Here is a 14,929-nt window from a genome sequence, read left to right as displayed (position 1 = left end):
AACACTGGCACATGTCAAGATCTGAAAAAGAGTGAATACTGGGCTTATTTCCAGACGGACACTTGACTCTCAGAGAATAGTAATGTTGTATATAAAAAGCGTTTTGCTAGTTTTTCATTAAATTAATACGGTGATAATATTTTTCAATATCGTTCACAACTCGTTTCCTTTGCCCGCAAGTGACGGGCAATGTAAATGTAAATGTTCTAATTCAGTTTTTATTTTACATTATTCAGACACATCATTTCAGGGACAGTGTGCTTTATTTGTCTGACACATCCTGTAATGTCTGTCTGTATTTGTACTCCGTGCCAAATTGCCCGATGTCTTTGTAATAAGTTGTCATGTCCATAGAAAACAGATGGGCAATATTGAAGCCTACTGACAGTTTAGCTGAAGCCAAATGCTTGAAATGCTGCTGAGATGGATCCGACCACATGAGTGCCCTAAGGAAGCCTCATTTCACACTGCGCCAGTCAAGCCATGCTGTGACACTCGCATCTCTCAACAGGCAGAGCATTGTGGCTGGCACTCGCTGTCACAACATGGCAGAATGATAGGCCCTCGGTGCTTGCTCCCAAGTCTCCCACTGATCATGGAGTCTGCTGAATGATCGCAGAAAACGTGCACTACAGACCACCCCGGTGGTGTTTCTGCTCCCTGAGAGTATGATCGGGTTGGTGACCTTTCTTCAGCTCCCCTTGTGAGGCTCAAACTCTGGAGGCATCTCAAGGGAAGGGCTCACCATTTCAGTCCTTTAAACCCGTTCTTCAAAAACCCACTTCATCACAACCTTAGTCTGTCTTTCTCTCCATACAAAGTATTGATTGAAATCCTATATATAATATGAAATTGCTGTTCCTATATGTATGTCAGACATAATCAGGTGTCACATTGTGTGAGATGCAAACCTTTTCATGCTATCAGCAAGGGCAAAAACAAACTTCTCTCATTGGAATAGAATGAATTGATCATGACATAGGATTGTTGTGCAGAAGTATTTTTAAACCTGACAACATTAGATAGAAAATAAAATACCTGGAAGACATAAAAGTTACAAAGTTAATGAAAGGTCTATAAATCTACGATGACCTATGAGATATTTTATGTGATGGACAAGATGGGCTTGTTTGTATGTACGGCTAACCTCCAGATGAGTCATCAGCAATATTTTAACATTTTACAAGAAGACAACAGAGCGGACGTCCTGATATAAAATACTATAAACTCTATGTTTACATCTCTTTAGCAAATAACAAAATATAAATGCAACAACACACACAGCTGCATAGGATTTGTAGTTGAAATCTTGGAATATGCCCGTGCCATCAGGGAAGAAAAAATCCATTGATGGAATAACCTGGTCATTCAGTATATTCAGGTAGTCAGCTGACCTCATTCTTTGGACACATAATGTTGCTGAACCTGAACCTAGACCTGACCAACTGCAGCAACCCCAGATCATAGCACTGCCCCCACAGGCTTGTACAGTAGGCACTAGACATGATGGGTACATCACTTCATCTGCCTCTCTTCTTACCCTGATGCCCCCATCACTCTGGAACAGGGTAAATCTGGACTCATCAGACCACATGACCTTCTTCCATTGCTCCAGAGTCCAATCTTTATGCTCCCTAGCAAATTGAAGCATTTTTTTCCCAGTTAGCCTCACTGATTAGTGGTTTTCTTAAGGCTACACAGCTTTTCAGTCCCGATCCCTCCCTTTCAGTATGAAACATAGCCCTGAGTTCAACTGCTGTTTTTCTTCGATTTGCTTTCACCAAACATTTAAGTGATCACCGATCACAATCAGGATTTTTCTCCGACCACATTTCTTCCTCTAAGACGATGGTTCCCCACTATCCCTCCAGTTTTTAATAATACGTTGGACAGTTCTTAACCCAATTTTAGTAGTTTCTTCAATCTCCTTAGATGTTTTCTCTGCTTGATGCATGACAATGATTTGACTCTTCTCAAACAGACTAACATCTTTTCTACGACCACATGATGTGTCTTTAGACATGGTTGTTTAAGAAATGAGAAGCTACTCATGGCATCAGTTGGGGTTAAATAACTTGTTGCCAGCTGAAAGATAATCACCCTTGCAGTAATTATCCAATAGGAGGTGCGTACCTATTTGCTTAGTTAAATCCAGGTGGCAACCTTTTTTTGGTCCAGACAGTGTATATTGTTTTTGTACCTATTCTGAAAATCGCCTCAAATTTTTATAAACCACTCAATTTCAAGCGTTGATTCAATGACGTACTGATTAGTCTGCTCTATGTGTAACATGGGAGCACCTGGAGCCATTGTAGTGTGCTCTTGTTTTCCTTGTATCCGTATCTGTTTTTACTGTTGTCCTGCTATAGTGACAAGAATGTCCTTCACATGTTTGAACTGTCACAACGGTTGGACACTTTGATTTAAGCCACTCTGAAGGTGGAACATATTTTTATCAGCCAGGAACCTGTGTAATAATGTGCACATAGTGACACCTCACATTTTGGTTCTCAGCGCTGGTTTGTGGCATAGTTCCCAGTGAACACAAAGGCCATTCACACATTTGCACATATACAATTGAAGCTGTTAGAGTGTCTTTTTCTCTCACAGTGGTGACAACTCAGCAATATTTGCTTCAGTTGTTTGCAGCTCCTGCTGCTGTCACTGGCATGACCCTGGTATGTATGCTAGCCAGCCTCTGGTATTCCTTATAAAAGGTCAAGGCCTTAGGCTGCTATTTTTTGCTGTGGTTATTTTGTTCTTCACGGCTCTGACGTAAGCTTGTGATTGTGTGTATCTGCAGCTTATGTCCATGGGCTGACTAGACTGCGTCACCATGACACTCTGTAATTACAGGGCTTGGTGATATTTCACCTTCTCCTCTCAGTTTGTTTTATGTGGCACAATTGTCTTTGATTGCTTTGTTGCTGCGTGGAGCAGAGATGTTGCCACAGTGCTGGTGGCACCCATTGACCTTAAGCCCAGTCTGGCAGCAGGTTCTGAGTTTTGACAGGGGCAGTCAACTGTGGGGAGAGGAGCATGCCCTCAGGCGCTCAGGGTGTTCCGCCAATGTTTGTTAGTCAAATAAACTGCATAGTATCACCCCTTTGTCTTTTATTAACAGGGTGAACCAATGACAAATTTAGTTTGCGCCAGGAAGCTGTGGCAGTCAGTGTAACCAGCCCCTATACATCATGAGGTCCTAGTAACACTGCTAAAAGGCTTACCATCAACTGCTGTCATTGCATATTATCCGTCTTACAGTACACACACAAGTGCACACAGCCTCTAAGAGAACAGTTGCCATGTCTAGGATTGATGCCATCAACACACTGTAAACGACTGACGTTTTCAACAGTGCCGTATTTCACCTCCTGATGCAGGAGGGGTCACAAGTGCATGAAAAGCTCATTACAGAGATGAGTCAGAGATGTGTGGCGGGAGACTGGCCTGTAGTACTGCAGCAGGAGGTGAGTGAAACAATTAGTTTCTGCTGTGTGAGAGCTACAAAACACACATTTCCCTCTTTTTGTAAAGATAGCCTGCAGAAGCGCCACGATCGGTGACTCTCAGGGACTTTTTTTTTTCTCAGTAGCCCTGAAAATGATTTTTTAGTTGCATCAGTATGTAATACGCCCTACTTTGTATGAAGTTGTTACATCATCCTAGAAATATTACATGCCTTTCCCCCCCGAAACCAAGTTTTAAGGGATTACATAACTGGGAATTTTGAAACATGGACTTAATGTTCACTACATCGACTCTGTGTTGTATTAGTGGTAAATCAAAGAATCTCTGTGTCATGAACTGTACATATCACAGCTACAGTGCAACTCCGCATCACTGTCTGCATTTTAAGTGTGTCTGCAATTGCTGTATAGAGCACAACGGACTTAAAACATTATGTAGTCAGTGTACCTTACAAATAAGAGCTGTGCCGTATTTTATTTTACGCTGAAAGTCTATGCAGTGGATAACCTCATATTCCAAATTACGCTGTAGGAATGGGTGCGTTTTGATATTCTCTAGCGTTATTTATTTTAGTTTTTCCTCATTTTATTTTTTTTTGTGGTGGTTTTTTTTTTTTTTTAAATGGCCTTCAGATATTGGAGCGGCAACCCTGTGTTTAGCTGACGACTCACTCTAGCACCAGAGGAATGAGGAATGAATTAAATGCTTGAAATGAAACATCCTACTAGATATGTCTTTCGACGGAATTGTTCTCAAAAAAAAAAAAGTCAGTAAGCCCACATATTGTTACCTAATTTTTTAAAAACTACTCAAAAATGTTCTATTGAGTGGACTAAGTATACAAATATCAACCCACTGTCAAAGAACTATTCTTTACAGTGAATGAAAAATTACACAAAAAACTTCTGTGATATTATCAAGAGAAACCACTGATTTCTTAGAAACGTTGACCTTTTATTTCAGTTTTATTCCACAGCACTGCCCGTAATCATGAATGATTGTTCCTCAGACGTCCTCAGATAAAACTGAGTAACACCAAAAATCCAAAGAAACACTCAGGTCACATTCAGCCTTGTAGAAAATTAGACATGCCAGAGAAAATATGAAAGGAGCCTCAAGGGTTCATAGGTAGAAAATAATAACGCCATTAATTAAAATACTATTTTCCCTACTTTTGAAACTGATTTCAGTAATTCAGTTCCTCTTACAAATTTCTGAATTTCTCCCAAAACCTTATGCAAATTGGAATTTCCAGAAGATCTGAAAAAAATAATGTTAATATGCATTTCATATTGCCGCATTTTAAATAGATACTTGTAAAGGCAAGGGTTGTCGTTCAGCTATCACTTGAAGGAGCGAAAGAAGAATACGATGTGCAGATGTAAGATACGTAGCACAGAAAGTTCCCAAAATGTTTCTAACACATTTAATCTGCAAACGAAGAGATAGTCCAAAACAGCCAGAGGTCTCGCCACGTTCCACCGAGACATTGTTTAATCATATTTAATGTGCCTTATCTGGAACTATTTTAGGAAGAGAATTGATACCCCCAATTTCACGACCATGCAGAGGATGAAGGATTGTTAAATGTGGCTATTGTGCCTGATTGCGGCGAGACAAGATGACTGAATGCGGAGGGAAGATTAGTGAATGCCCCAGTGTTGACTGGAAATTCTTCCACGGTCATATTGTCAGTGCTGAATTGGACAGATGCAAATGGACAGCAGAGCCAGCAGTCGAGAGCAGTCGCTTTTATATGAGTAAGAAGCAGGAAAAAGTTGAGAGAAAAATATCCAAGGTCTTAGATGAGTCTGAAAAGATGCAGAACTTCTTCCTCTTAAGGGGTTTTCCCCGAGCTTGCTGAAAAAAATAAAAAAAAAATCCCCCACCCTCGTGGTTTGAAATGCAAAGTTAACAGTTTTGCTCAGCCTCCCCCCCAACCCCCCACCCCAAGGCTTGTATAGTCTCTCCTAATCTTTTTTAATGTGTCAAAAGGCTTTCTTGAGAGTCTCTGTGAAATTTCACACTTAAGTTGTTTGCAAAGTCAGGCTGAATTATGGTGTAGAGTGAGGGTTAACTTTTCTGAAGGGGTTAGGGAAAACTTTTTGAAAACTGCATGTGTTGTGTTTGTGTATGGAGGCAGCGTTAGAGACACAGGGCGCATTCAGATAGATGCTGGATGTATGTCTGGACTCCTAGATTTCAGACTGACTGACACGGACAAGTCTGATCATACAAATCAGTGAATCACTGTGTGATCTTATTTTAAGTGGGAATGTATGCAACTGTTATTATCGATACTAAGCCAATATTATCATTTCAATACCTGACTGAAGTGCCTTGCACATCGTTGCACACTGCTATACGCACTGTAACAGGACATGGAGGTATCATATTCCAATAACATGCCAACATATAATTTTAGTAATAACCCGAAGGTCCTGTATTTGAAGACACAGTGATATATGTTAATAATGAGATTTATATCAAAAACATAATATTCAGATTTGTAGCAATAAATAGACAAATGTGTACGTAGACTACAACCCAGCGTATACGTGCGATTGTTTCCACTCTCTTAATTGGGCTAGTATACTCAAAATAAATACTGTTCTTGAGTGTGGCCAACATAATTATCAATACAGTTGTCTGTGTTGCCTCCCTGTCAATCTCCGCATTGACCCCACAATGTTGTCCTTGACCGCCCTCATAAATAGGGCTGTCGGACATACAGCAACTAAAAAGAGAGTTCAGCTAATATGAAAATCTCTTCCCCTACACAGACATTTTAGCTCAGATTTTGTGCATTTGATTAGTTTCATCACCCTCAGAAAGGGCTGAATCCATTCTCTTAATGTAATTTGTGGAAAACGTACCATGACAGTGTAATTATATTGAGGGGGCCAATTTGCATTTCCAGTGCTCCGCAAACTAAATGTTACTGTAGGTTCTAAGGCCTTAAAGATAAATTAATAATCTAGAGCATTTAAAACCCATGAAACATTTAAATTAAGTAATTTCACTTCCTAAAGGGCATAGCGGAGATGTTTCCATACATATGCAGACAGACACAGCTTTTAAATAAACATCAGCGCTAATCACTGAGACAGAAATCAGAGTGAGAGCAGAAAATATTTTCTGGAGCTTTTAATGGTTCCTTAGGGGCTCCCCTCTGACTTAGATTAGATGGGATTTAGACAAAGTTGATGCATTTTTACCAAAACTTGGAATTCTTTTCATCTCGGTACATTATGAGGAACACATTACTACATACTTCTCCACCGATAGAAATACAACATAAGTGTGTCTTTATTCAGTCTTTATTAATTTACAGCGTTGATTTATAAGGGAGTGTGCAGGAAAACATTACTATTTGTGACATTCTGTGCAGCAGGCTTTGATCAGCTCTAAAGGGAAATCGATTGGAAGTGTTGCTCTGCCCCATTTTAAAAGACATCTCATCAAACTGAGTTGAAAAGGGTCTAAAGACTACAAGTGTTCTTTTTTGTTCCTCTAGTACTGCAAATTTAGTAATTGACTCTGATTTTTGGCTTCAGGCAGTAACCTAATAAGGCCATCCAAGGTTAATGATAGACCCTTTTTAGACTGGCTGAACGTCTGACACCGATATGTAGTGGTAGTGAAAAACAATTATTACTTACATGAGAGACACTCGGGGCAGAAGCCTGTGACATCTGAGTGAAGTGTTGTTTTTCTATTATTAGCGTCTGTATTTTGCTGGAGTTTGGCCTGTGCTTCCTTCATTGCCATTGGAACCGAGATCAAAATGCCACTGTCGCTCAGACGGTGAGAATCTTAACAGTGGGTTGTGTTGCTGCTTTATAGCCATCTCTTCCCAGGAACACCAGCTCCACAAATCTCAGTGATTTAACATCTTTCCCGTCCAAGCAGCTGGAGTCAGCACAAGTGTCATTTGCCATTGCCAATCTGCTGTCATGGCGTCCTCTGCCAAACAATTTATCCCTTCCCCTCCAGCTTTATTAGCCATAGATTATGGGTGGCCGTAGACAGTGTAGAGCCTCTGCTGTCGAGGTAGCCTTGTAATTGACTCTGTGGAGGCAGGGTGGATAATCATTTGAGCGTAAACCATCGGTAAAATGCTGTTGAATACATCTGTTGTGTTTCTTCATTAAACAGGATTGCATTTATTGTTTAGTCCGTTGTGTTACTCTTACTTGCCAGTTACAAAACGTTTCTAGAGATGTTATCACTGAAATAAGTCAAAACTGAAATATCTCAACAACTATTCAATGGATTGGCATGAAATGTCTGGTGCCAAGAAGATAAATGCTATGACTGTGGTCCACTGACTATAGCTTTAGCTTTACCTTGAGGTGGACATTTAGGGTTTTAGCATTTAGGGCGTGCTGACAGGCTGTAGCCTAAATGGTAAACATGGTGAAAACCCACTTGACATAGTTTACCTTGTGTGTAAAATGTAGAGATGTTCCTTAGATGTTCATTTCTAGCCATTACTGTTCAAAATGTCTCTCCCTGAAATTTAGTTGTTTAATTTAACTGAAGGCATTTTTTCTGCTATTTTTCAGAATTCTGGGTCCTCAGCAGGCTCCACCCCCAACGCTCCAGTGACTGGTTACAAGCGTATGGTCATTCCAACTCAGCCACCTCTGACTGCTACCAAGAAGTCTACACCCAAACCTCAGGCCCCCGGTGGAGCCTCTTCCATCCCACCTTCCTCTGCCAGCCCAGTGGCCAAATCTCAAAGCCACATGGCTCCTCAGCCTGTTCCAGCCTCTTACGCTACAGCATCTACTCCAAGCCAGCCCACCTTCAACGTCCAGGTGAGGTCGGCTCAGCCTGGCCCCCAGCATCAAGCCCCTGGTGGGCACCACTTTGGCCAGCAGCCCATTCGCAGCCCTGCACAGGTGCAGTACATGCCTGCCCAGCCTAAAGGTCCCGACTTTGCTTATGGCCCACCACAACCTGGCTTCTCTCCAATGGCACAGGGTGCTTATCAAGAACAGCACCACCCTGGAGTATCCCAAGTAGGCGGAATAAGCTCCCGAAGACCTGACCCTGTCCAGGCCCAGGCATACCAACCTTCAGGCCCCAAGAAGACCTATATCACAGATGTGCCACCAGGCTTGGCTCAATACACTTCTGGACCAACTGTTCCACCAAAGGTAAGAACAGGTTTCCCTCATACATTCCACAACACCTACTGAAGCAGTTGTCATTAGAAAGATTTCTAACAGGTTATTGCTATCCTTTCAGTCATACATCCATGATTTTTTACATTTTATGTTCCAAATTGGTGGCAGGAAGTCATTGCTGACCTGAAATCACCTTGGGATTCTCAAGGAGGTGCTTGAGAATCCCAAGGTGATTAGTGGTCAGATGGGATATTTAATCCCTGTAGTGGTTAGGATGGCCCTGGAGCTTCTTCCTAGTTAGATATCCCTGGAATAGCTCTTCAGGGAAGAGTCTTGGAGGAGTCGTGACTGGACATTTGAAACACCTAAACTGGCTTTTGTCAAAAGCATAGCTGTCCTTTCGAAGACTGAAAAATGCTAATTCTACTTACTTACATCTAAAACCCTGTCTTTGTAGTCACCACACACATTTAAGGAGTTTCATGTTGAATAAAACGATTATTCAATTGGTTATCTCTGGTACGACAGAATGACTGAAACCACTTGAAAAAATGACCTACACACATTTACATGGTCACAGTATGGCAGAGTCTGAGGAACAGAGCTGGGTCTCATTCTCTCTCTGCAGGATCTTTCTACATTATGTCATATTACAGCTATACTACTTAATAAAGTAGAAAATTGTGTGGGTGGCTGTACAGGGGTATATGTTTGTGAATAACATCACTGTTGTATTCGCTTTTACTGCGTCAGTTTATTTGTATTTACGTTATGTATGTGTACAGTATGCATATGTTTGCGCAGCCTCAGGTGACAGTGCAGTTGAGACCTTCTTAAAATGCACAGTATCAACAGTATCTCTGAACCTTTTTGGAAGCTCTGCTCTGTTGGAGGTTTCCACCCCCATTCCATTTGTCTCATAAAAGGCTTCTTGTATTCTACAATGTATATCTACTAAAATTAAATCTAAGCTTGTAGCTTCCTTGTAATATTAAAAATAGGGTTTGGTGAACATATGACCATGTAATTGCAAGCATGTGCATATGGTCAAGATTTATTCTGTCACTGTCATTTTAGAATATAATGTCTAAAAGTTGTTTTGATAAATAAATTCCTCATATCTTGGTATACTGTATAAAACACAAAAAAGAAGTTCCAAGTAAACTTCAAAGAAATAAACAGACATTCAAAGTAATGAAAAGCTGTGCAAGACACTGGATCCAGCACTAGATCTTTTTATAGAATGGTACTTGAATGATAAGAATTAGAAAATGCACTCCTTCCTTAGAACAGAGTAGTCTATGCCACAGAGACAGCTATTCTAATCTCAGTATGTTCAGCCTTCGACAATCTCTGGAAAGTGGAAGGCCCCTGAGTTTTCTTTAATTCAAGGATTTTATGCGGGTTCAAAATACAAACTGGGCCTCCTAGCCTCTGGGAATAGCTCATCAAGGACCCTACTTTACTAAATACAAATTAGCTTCAACATTGCAGCAAGTAACACAAAAATAAGTCTAATTATATTTGTTCAAAACAAAAGTCTACGTTTTGCTTGAAAAGCTTGCTTTGGTCCCAGTATGATGCTTTATTAAAAAACAAAAGGTGGCGTTTAATAGATTTGTGAGCATCTCTTTGATTTCAGATAAAAGCAAATCACTAATTTTACAGATATAGCTTGTACACTGTATGTACATTTTTTGTCTTTGTTTCCCAAGGATATACTGTAGCTGGATAATGGGCTCTGTGCCAACCCCCTTTCCTCCTGCTTTATTTGAATGCTTTAAACCAGGAAATATAATGCTCCAAATGCACAATTTGATTCAAAGAACATGCTTTGTAGGGATGTGGTGTCACATAATGTTTGGCCTGACCCTCCACCAAAATATGTGCATCCAATTAGTTTTTTTTTTGTTTATCTGTGCCCAATATAGCCCATCTTTAATGCCATAGACATTATAAAAGCCAGATTAGAATGAAAGCAACATCTGTCAACTTTAACATTACGATCATCACTCTGCTTGACCCGATGTCATGACATAACCTTTTACAAATGGTAAATCCACTTTAAAGTAGTGGGTTGTGACTCTTTTAAGCCGCTGTGTAAATAAACCAAACCATCATCAATTAAAAAGGACCATTAACATATTTGTCATAGTTATCTAGAATTATCTTCAGTCACTTAGAGTTAATGGTGGTTTTATGTAATTCCCAGCTCTTTCTTAGTAGGGGGTCTGTGACTTTGATTGAGGACTTTATTAAAGCGGTCATTTCACATAATTGAGGGTATTCATAGAAGGTCAGTGTCATTAGAAGTCCAAGATGAACTCCTTGGATAAAATTCTATCATCTAGACTTATTCTGATTAGCCGCACTGGCCTCTGCCTCACCTCAAGTCACCCTCTGCCACCCGACACCCAATTTCCCACAATGTCCTTACTCACACGTAAAGTGGAGGTGTTGAAACAGCTTCTCACGTCAACATCTTGCAAGTACACTTAATTACCCAACTCCAGCAGTGTTTGATCTCTATTATAGTCCAAAAAATTAACAGATCGGCGGTTAACATAGCAATTTCCACAAGTCTTTCAGTCTTTCCCGAAATTGGAGGAGAGCTAAGCTGAACGATGACTTGTGTTATTGCTGAGCTTGAGTGACATTTGGCAGGGGAGGATTATTTTGAACTACTCAATCCCTGCAGCCAGTTAAAGCCCCTCGAAGGTCAATAATGGTTTCGACTGTCAAACATGTTTAAATAACATTTTTCTGCCTTCCAGTGCTGGCCGCTTTGCCTTTTGACCTGCACAAGAACATTTGCAATATGGTGCCATTAGGATATGTCCTCCCTCCTCCCCCCAAAAAAGCCCTTTTAAATATGTAACCTGGTATGAATCCTTATTAATGTCCTAAAATTGTGTTTGTAGTATAATGTGTTAAATTATATATTAAACTAAAATTGTCTGTGGCTAAATAAAGACTATAACTAAGGTACCACGTTCTGACAAACAAAACTGCTATGTGCTCTACAGTGAAACATGAAGTAAAAAAATGAACAAAATCCGAAATATCTATACTAACAATAAGAATGCTTTCTATTGTCATTGTAGAACACAAGTTGTACAGTGCAACAAGATTTTATTTCCATTTGGTCAGATTCCTGGTGTAAACAAAACTAAACTGTAAAACTACAGGCTTTTTGTTAGACGTTATTGGACAAGATCCTCCAATCTGGCGAGAGACTATCAATAATACAAGTCTTGGACGACAGGAAAACTGAGGCCCCGTCCACACGTACCAAAATGATCTTTTCCGCCTCCGTTTTCCCTGGCATCGTTTCAAGAATATTTGCGTACACATCGATCCATCTCAACACGACTCAACATGCTACTTCATATTCCAGGCCTATAGGCGCTGTTTCAGTTTCAGAAATTCACCAAAAACGGAGAGGAAGAGGCGGAGCATGCGCATAAAGCTTGAGCGCTGTTTACAAATCGCATGATATTGATATATGATATTTTGCCCTAGTAACCCTAATAGGCTCAATATCTTCTCCAGCAGGAACACGAGCATGTAGTCCGCCATTGTTGTTGATGTTGTTATGAGACGTCTCGCGGGAGGTGGAAGGCTGCTCGAGGTGTGTGGCGATGACATCATGGAAACGCAAATATGCGTTTTCGCCATCCACACAAACATTCAAGGGCTGCGTTTGCGAATTTTTTCACCCTGGGACCAGGTTTCAGAAAAGTGCGTTTTAAGGCAATGTGTTTACAGGATTCGTTTGGACGATCGGCCAAAACGATGCAAAACATCTGCGTTTAGACCAAAAAGCGTCTCCGTGTGGATGGCCCCTGAATCAGATCCAGAATACATCAGGCTGTATCAGGCTGTATCAAGCTATAGTGTGTAGCCTAACAATACAATTCAGTGTCTAAAGAAGATAAACCTCAGGTTTACATGTATATCAAATAAAATAAAACTGGACCTATGATAGACCCCTGGGGAACCCCAGATTAGGAATTGTGGTTTTATTAAGCAGTGTCTGAAGATTATAGGATATAAGGATCTGTTCTTTCATGCACCTAAACCTAACCGCAACGATGGCTACTGTTAATGATTATAATAATTAACAGCTTTCTTTATTATGTCTGCTCACCATTATGTTTAATTTAAAACATCTTGCTATATACATTAGATAAATGTATACTATAAACAGGGTTGCATCTGCATGAGAGTTAGTTCCACTTATGCGTGGAAAGGTGATCAGGTGTGAACACTTGCTGTGTTTACATCATATCGTCTCATCAGGTAGTTGACCCTAGGTGACCTACATTCATGTGCAGGCCTTAAAACAGCCGTCACGCTGAGTGTAGGGTTACCCAGCTCTGTTATAGATTGCCAGAGAGGATTCTGTGACTAGAGCTGGGTTACCATGTGTAACTACAAAGCAAGAGCCCAAGGCTTTGACAAGATGAAGGCATGTTATCTGCAACGCTGTGATCTTTTTTATGTGTGGATGTACCTGGAAACAAATTGCACTTTATTCAACACCAGCTATTAACAAGCAGTCCCATGTTTTTATGACTATGAAAATTTCAACGTAGAAGCAATGAAGTAGCCTCATTGAAATAATTCAGATCAGTGTTGCTATCATACGCATTGAATATCTTTCTGTGACCCCCTGATCTATTTATATTTTCTTTATAGCTCTGTTGAGCTATAAGACTGAAAGCTCATCCACATATATACTATTTGTGTGTTTTTCTATAGTCTTATCAACAGAGTTGCCCTGTGGCTACATGAAAAAGAACTAAATACTTCCTTAGAATTCCTTAAAGCTGCCATCTATTTTTACTAAACCTTAGAGTGTTAATGCATCATCAAAAAAAGCAGCCTTAAATTCTCACTGTGTACCTCAAAACATGTGTTTATTTGTCATTCAAATATCACCAGACTTAAAAGACACCATCATTATATCTGTTTCTATTTACTAACGTTAATGTGTATGCAGGTAGTGAACCTAGAAGTACAGTTAGAACTTTTTTTATGCAGTTTCTCAGTGATGTTGTCTTGACAGCACAATTTAAAACAAAATGAAAAATGAGAAAAAAGCACTCCCACTCATATCTAAATATGAATACTCCAATTACACCTGTGAGCCTTTCTGCCCTTTCAACAGTTTCTAGGTTTCTTCTCATACTGTTCAAGTAATTAAGATTATGCATAAAAGCATAAATAACAGTCTTTGAATTTTTCACTATAAACACTATTTCCTTTTATCTAACAAACTAAAAATGTGAGGATTTTAACGTATGAATGAACATAAACTGGACACATACAGTAACATTTGCCTGCCTTTATACGTAAGTAGAGAGGTCATTTATGGTTGATAAAAAAAAGTACCTTGTGCGTATTCTTTGGGGGTTACAAATGTGCTGAATTCCTTTCCATCTACCAATATAAAATATTTGTACAGCTACTTATTTTTGAAATCTGAATTAATATTTAATTGCTAGCAGTTGTTTTCTTTTCTGTCTTTGAGGGAACGGCCATTTTATGCTTGCTACAATAAGGCCACCTTTAAGGTTGTTACATACTCTACAAGAAGTTTGTTCTCACACTGAGGGCTGTAAGAACAAATTGACGTAATTTTATTCTTGCAGCCCTCATTTGGGAGTTCTCGTAGCTGTTCTCGACACATCAACGTTAATGCCGAATTGCTAGAGGAAATGAGTTCCCAGATGCTAATGTTCACAGTGTGACTGTAAATCTCTCTTGCGTAGACATAGGCATGCTGCGCGTGGGTGCATGCTGAAAGAACGCCGTGATCCGACGGACACAGTCATCAAAACAACTGGCTGACATCTGAAAATACAAAAAAAAAAAGTGCTGACGTATGGTGCAGTGGAAGGGCTATGAGGACTTCCCCGGAGTTCAGAACTTGAGTTACCTGGCTTGGGCAAAAGTTTTTCTTGTTCTCGGAGGCCAAGCAGCGAGAGCAAATTTTCCTGCTTCTCAGCGCGTGTAACGTACTATATACATTAAATATGCCTAGCTGATATGAAAAACCTGGCGTATCAATAAAAGCTTAAAGACCGAAGGATTTGCATGTGACATCCAAAGTCCACTGAATGTATATCAAATATTCGCCAGCAGTAGAAGTTGGAACGTGCATCAATTTGCTTTTTCTTTCTTTTTTGTATGGGTAATTTGTACTACAGTTCGATGGCTGCAGAAACATTGCTCTAAAACCCTTCTAGTGGTCAAAAAGTACTTTAAAGCTGTGATAACAGTATTACTCTCTTTTTAATAATAATAATAATTATTAT

General features: G+C 39.9%; 1 protein-coding gene across 6 annotated transcripts in view; it reads left to right on the top strand.

Annotated features, from left to right (window-relative positions):
* Positions 1 to 14,929, top strand: part of lpp (LIM domain containing preferred translocation partner in lipoma) — a 167,488-nt gene that overhangs the window by 102,188 nt on the left and 50,371 nt on the right. For all 6 annotated transcript variants that reach the window (XM_084547735.1, XM_084547734.1, XM_084547733.1 and 3 more), the window contains one exon: positions 8,040 to 8,636. In XM_084547735.1, coding sequence (XP_084403861.1) covers positions 8,040 to 8,636 — 597 coding nt within the window. The remainder of the gene's footprint in view (positions 1 to 8,039; positions 8,637 to 14,929) is intronic.

The sequence above is a fragment of the Chelon labrosus genome (assembly GCF_963514085.1).
Source record: "Chelon labrosus genome assembly, chromosome: 7".
In the NCBI taxonomy this organism is placed as follows: domain Eukaryota; kingdom Metazoa; phylum Chordata; class Actinopteri; order Mugiliformes; family Mugilidae; genus Chelon; species Chelon labrosus.
The sequence above is the reverse complement of the archived record's forward strand: the minus strand, read 5'-3'. Positions and strand labels throughout refer to the sequence as shown.